This window comes from Hibiscus syriacus, unplaced genomic scaffold, assembly GCF_006381635.1.
Source record: "Hibiscus syriacus cultivar Baekdansim isolate YM2019G1 unplaced genomic scaffold, ASM638163v2 tig00110346_pilon, whole genome shotgun sequence".
NCBI classification, from domain to species: Eukaryota; Viridiplantae; Streptophyta; class Magnoliopsida; order Malvales; family Malvaceae; genus Hibiscus; species Hibiscus syriacus.
This window is the reverse complement of record NW_024062697.1, coordinates 141,277-147,848: the sequence shown is the minus strand read 5'-3', so window position 1 is coordinate 147,848 and position 6,572 is coordinate 141,277. Positions and strand designations below refer to the sequence as shown.

General features: G+C 32.7%; 1 protein-coding gene across 1 annotated transcript; it reads left to right on the top strand.

Moving 5' to 3' along the window:
* The first annotated feature begins 4,207 nt into the window (after positions 1–4,207).
* LOC120120727 lies at positions 4,208–4,600 on the top strand. The gene has a single exon (XM_039140277.1). It carries the CDS (start codon positions 4,208–4,210, stop codon positions 4,598–4,600), a length of 393 nt encoding a protein of 130 aa, XP_038996208.1.
* The last annotated feature ends 1,972 nt before the right edge of the window (positions 4,601–6,572 follow it).

Sequence of the window (6,572 nt, the reverse complement as noted above, 5' to 3'; positions counted from 1 at the left end):
AGTATCTTATGACTACTGGAAGATGAATTAAATTGCATAATCCATAAGGACTAGATAAGCCCTTCTCAGTTAAACCATAATTCTTTCATACAATCATCGAAATTATTCTTAGTAAGCCCATCATACCTATCATTCTGTATATTTTTCACATTTATTCTTTATTTTCCCTATGTACATTAGAGAAAGTCCTATACATGTAATTGCACCAAAGTGCCAATTGATCATGTATCTTTTATAATCACCATGGGCGACACCTTAAATACTGGTAATACACCGTTTTGTATTTTCATTTGGGGCATCCTTTCATGTCCATTATGTAATGTTTATGTTTACCTTTATGACATCCATTCATACAAATTATGCATTTTTGTACAATATATATATATATACAACATCCATTCATACCACTTATGCACCGTTTATATCAAAGTGCATTATAATTCCTTTAGTCTTTTACCCCCAAAGACATTTAGCCTTTCATCTAACTTGCATGATTGACACTTTTCTGGCAAATGCACAGCTCGGCTATTAATCTTTTACTCAAAGGTATTTAATCTTTCATCTAACTCTCATAATTGACACCTTTCTACCAAATGCACAGCTAGGCTATTAATCTTTTACTCAAAGGTATTTAACATTTCATCTAACTGGTATAATTAACACATTTTTACAAGATGCACAGCTAGGCTATTAATCTTTTACTCAAAGGTATTTAACCTTTCATCTAACTGACATAATTGACACCTTTCTGGAAAATGCACAGCTAGGCTATTAATCTTTTACTTAAAGGCATTTAACCTGCCATCTACCTGGCATAATTGACACATTTCTACCAAATGCACATCTAGGCTATTATTCTTTTACTCAAAGGTATTTAACCTTTCATCTAACTAGCATAATTGACACCTTTCTGCCAAATGCACAGCTAGGCTATTAATCTTTTACTTAGAGGTATTTAACCTTTCATCTAACTGGCATAATTGACACCTTTCTATCATATGCACAGCTAGGCTATTAAACTTTTACTCAAAGGTATTTAACCTTTCATCTAACTGGCATAGTTAACACTTTTTTGCCAAATCCACAGTTAGGCTATTAATCTTTTACTCAAAGGTATTTAACATTTCATCTAACTGGCATAATTGACACATTTCTACCAAATTCATAGCTAGGCTATTAATCTTTTACTTTGGAATAGTTTCTACACTACTAATTGTTTATAATATCAATTGACTCTCTCAACTCATTATAAACTCTATAGTATGCACATGTAGTGCCAATTACAATAAATTCACAAACTTATTATTATTTATGTAGGTGGCACACACATTACCAATATCAAAATTCATAAACTTATTATGAATTTATTATGTTTTTGCACACAAAGTGCCCATACGGAAATTCATTAACTTAATATGAATTTCTTAGTTTTACACACATAGTGCCATTTGGAAATCACTATACATATAGTAAGTAACATATATCTATAACTATTATAACATATAAGTACATAATAAATGCACTCACCTGGGTTGCCTCGCTATTATATCCAAAACAAAAAGTTGATTACTCATATACTTTGCCTTTGCCTTTTGTTTTGCTTGACTCGGGAGCTTGATTTCGATCTACTCAAGCATCCAATAAAGACACGTACAATATCAATTGTTAGTATATTTCCTAACAATTATACTTGAACATTACTTAATAGTACATATTATTATATTTTCTCTAACAATATTAGCTTATCCTCACATTTTTGGCTTAATAGTATCGATACCCTTACCATGGTATTTATACTACTATATTATGGTACCGATACTCTATTATGGTACCGATACCATTTATGCATTCTGTTAACAATGGTATCGATACCATCCTCATAGTATCAATACCCCCTCTTGGTATCGATACTACTTGCATCGGTATCGATACTACTCAACGAATTCTACTGATTTTAAGCATATAGTATCAGTATTGTTCTATCAGTATCGATACCATTACCCAGATTTTACATTTTTCAACCCGAAACTTACCCAAATTTGGTCAAATGTCCTTATGTTTACCCCCAACAATACTATTAAACTCTTTTCTACTTATCTCTACTAAATTTCCTTCATTTAGATTCTTAAAACAACTAAAATCTCTCAAGCTCACTCGAATCTAAGAATCACACCATATTCTCTAACTTGTTTTTAAACTCATCCAATGTTTCTAATCTCTTATTTACTTCAATGACAAGTCAAATCTACTAGTAAACATAAATAAACACTCACATCTTAACATATCATTTCAAAACCCATTTTCTTAAATCTCCAGTTTCTCCTCCATCTCATAGTTTTAATCTTATATAACTTTCCTTAAGTTTACATAACACTTAAGTTTGCAAGAACCAACCATAATCGAAAGGAAACACTAACCAATTAAAACTTTACCTTTGCTATGGAGGAGAGCTATTTTCGCGGGAAAGAAGAAGAAAAGAGATATGCCTTTTGGGTAACTTATTTTCCCCTTACCCCCTTTTCATTTAATGCCTTATTAAAAATGAATTTTAAATTCATTTTCCCCTTAAAGGACCAAAATGTCCTCTTAATTCATCTATTGATACAATTTAGTTCAAAACACTATTCCAAATCATTTTCTCATCTTTTACCATTTATTCAAATAAATCTATAAATTTTAAATCTTTTCAATATAGTCTCTGACCTGATATTTGGGGTATTACAACTATTGTGACAGTACACAATGACAATGATGCGGTAAATGGGCTTAATTGATTTTGAGGCTAAGTTCGAGAGTCTAATTGATTTTTTCATAAAGTTTGAAGATTTATTTAATTTTTTAGAAAATTTTAAAAAAATTGTTTAAATTTAAAACATAAAATATAAATAATTATTAATATATTCAATACATTAAATATAAAAATACTACAAAATTAAATTATTAAAAATTTAAATTAAGGATCACATTGTGTGTAAAAAAATTAGGGACCATATTGATTTTTTACAAAAGTTTGAAGGTTTCAATACCATTAAGCCAACAGATTGTTGTTAGAAGATTTTAACTCCTGTAAGTTAAGTTAAAAATATAAATCTCATGTTTCTTTATTTTTCAAATTTCCAAAATAATTTTAATGAAAATAATGCAAACATATTTTTTTTTGTTTTTATATTTTTCACATATTTTTATTTTAATTTTTCAGAAATCATAAATGAAAATAATAATACAAGAAAACTTTTTTCACTTATATTTTGCATTTTCATTAGAAATCACTTTTCAAATTTTACTTTAAAATATATATTATTTTTCTGTCTGCAACAAGGTTGCTGATTGCCTTGCCCAAGTTGGCTCCGCCTCACTGCTCCGATCTGACCGTCTTGGACTCCCCTCCTGAGGCCTTAACGTTGTGCTCCTCGGATGCTTGCTCGATGCATTCTGGTACTGTGTTTCAGTGATAACCTAGTTCTCTTGGTTTCTTACAAATAAAAATAATATAATAAATTATTTTAAAAATAATATACATTCTTTGGACAAAAGTAAAAAGGTATTGTGTACAAAAAAAATAATTAAGAAAATATTATTGCCTAAAAATTATTTAAATTTTTATAATATTTATTTCGTCATGTGAATATAACGAATATTATAAACGAAATTCAAATTACTTTTAAGGCGAGGATCATTGAACATCATTCAAGTTATTTTATATATGAATAATATTTTTTTTCATTCAGGAAGTTCCTATTTTAATCCAGAAATATCTACATACATGTAAAAGTTATTATTAGTTAAAAAATTTGTGGTTGAGTTGCACAGTTAGAATGATAGAACATGCCGTTGATACCACTAAATATAACCCCTTAACTAGACTTAAAAGAATTAGGTCGAATGTGAAAAGTCCAATTGAAATCCATTTCCCTTGAAGAAAACATGTTTGACTCAAACTTAAAAATAATATTTATAATTAAGTAACAATTCCTAAGTTCAATAATTCATAATTTACTAAAATAAAATATTTCACGAAAAACTCAATATAAATAATAAATAGGGTAAACTACTTCAAATATCAATTACATTTAAGCTCGAGCTCGTTAATACTACTGACATTTTAATTTTATCAATTTTAATATTAACATTTATATTTAACAATAATTATGCTATACCACCTTTAATATATTAATGATACGATGACATGACATCTTCTTAAGATAACATGTCTCCATTGACAGTCTACTCCCTAAAAATCTCGACCCTTAACATAACATCGTTTTCAAAACTCATCACTAACATCAACCTCAACGTAGCAGCCAAAAACCTGAACAAAAGACTCGTCTACATGTACGACCCCATCACCGTATCGCTTACCACCAACGACCGCATCGAAATAGGCGATGGCTCGTCCCATTCCTTCGTACATGGAACGAAGAACACGACCTATTTGAAAGCCGCCATAACTAGCAGAAACAACCAAGAACTTGATAATTCTTCAGCAGGGAAGTTAAAAGCTGGTTTGAAGAGAAAGAACGGTCTGCCATTGCAGATGAAGCTGGAGACTAAAGTTAAAGCAAAGATGGGAGATTCGAAGACTTCCAAAGTTTGGGATTAGGGTTGTTTGTAAAAGGATTAAAGCTACTACTCCCATGGGCACCATTTATTTAACTTCCACTTTGACATCCACCAACAATGGCGGTGATGGAGGAAGACACGATCAACAAGACAATAAAACAAACCCGAAGCACGAAGCTATATCCAATTCGTTCTCTAGTCGTTTATAATATCTTAAGAGCCATGCGGAGAATGCAAGGGAGTGAACACGACCAGGAAATGAAGCGGGGGAAGGAAGTTGTTTGAATGCGTTCGGCGTTGGGAGTGAACTCTTACGCCAGCAGATTGAGAAGATAAATCCGACCACCTATTCACCAGGAAACAAAGCTAAGAAATGACCCTTCCCCACCATGCGAATGGGAGCGAACGATCGAGGTATCGAACCTGATTCAATCGCACCCTCAATGCACCCATGCGGGAGAAATCATCATAACACATAGCATTTATATGAATGCCATGCGAATGTTTGAGGTCTTCAAGTCTCGAGCTAAAGCTCAAGTAAAGCGGCGAACGAAGATTGAAGTGAAGGAATGTGAGGGGACAAGGAATCCGAGTTTGATGTAGGAATGCCGCCAGGTTCATCCTTTTTTATAGGCTACGGAGGAGGTTCTTTGAAAACCAGGCTAAGGAGGAGATGGTTCTTCACTGAAAAGGGTCCACTTTGACCTTCACCAACAACGACGGCGATGGCGGAAGACATGATCAATAAGACAATAAAACAACCCTAAAGCTCGATAGATCCTCATACATGTTGCAGAGGTTGAAATCTATCAACTTTTATGCTTATAGATATCAAGAGCATGTTGTTTCATACGAAAGAACGTCGGATTGAAGTGATTTTTAGTTCTCTTTTGACACCAAATCTCTCTACAACAGCAACAACAGTCGTTGGATCGATCTCCGTCATTGCTTCACAGGGTTAAGTCCATTAACCTCAAGCGTTACTTCTTGTCGGAGAAAACCCATGGGAATTTCTCCCATTATAGACCGATCGAGGTGTCTGACGCAAAAGTGGAGGAACCGGCAGCGACCCAAGGTAAAGGACGGACGCTCGATGAAATCTACAGTCACCTGAATGTTGAAAACCATCATGTTTCAAGGACTAAATCGGATACTAAACCGACATCCGGGGAGGTGTCGACTAAGCTTTTAAAGAAGATGAAGAAATCCGCCAACGTGAAGTCTGCATTCTGGCATTTCCAGGAGGACGATATCGTCGAAGCTCAATGACCGACCACCTTGAAGGAGGGGAAAGGAAAAGCTATGACAGAAGATGAGGAAGACAATGAAGTTGATGCCGGAGCGGATAATTTTATCATCTTAAAGCAACAAATGAAGCGGAAGATGAAAAAGTAAAAAAAAAAATGAACGAAGCAGCTCTTCACCGTTTGACAAGAGGTGCCAAGTCATCTTGTCATTAATGAAGTAATGACGGGTACTATAATTACAGTTAAACATAAACGTCGATGTTAAAATTGACAAAATTAAAATATTAGTGACATAATCAAGCCCGGACTTAAAGTAAGTGATATTTGAAGTAGTTTATCCTAATAAATATTTCTAAATCATGCAAAAACAATATGATATACTATAATGTCCAAAGTCCCAAATTACAAGTAAAATAACACCAAAATAATATAAGCAAAAATTTGATACAGAAAAGTCAAATAAAAATTTATAATGAAACAATGTTTTATCTAAATAATGAATTTGATTCTTCAAGTACCTAATCTCGTAAATTTGAGTATCTGAAAGAGAACTAGGAGGGTATAAACTATTAAGCTTTGTATGTCTCTAAAGTACAACAGTCAGAAATCAAACATAAATTGAATCAAATAGAAATATTTAAAGTCTAAATAATATTCAAATGATTATGCACATATATGCATTACACCGTCCCAAGAGTAAGTTGGCCAGAACTACTCAAACTGTAACACACTATTCGAAATGGGTTCCGACACATAGGCATGAGA

Excerpts from the sequence above, each read along its gene's own strand:
- LOC120120727 (XM_039140277.1), top strand. The coding sequence starts at position 4,208 with ATGTCTCCATTGACAGTCTACTCCCTAAAAATCTCGACCCTTAACATA.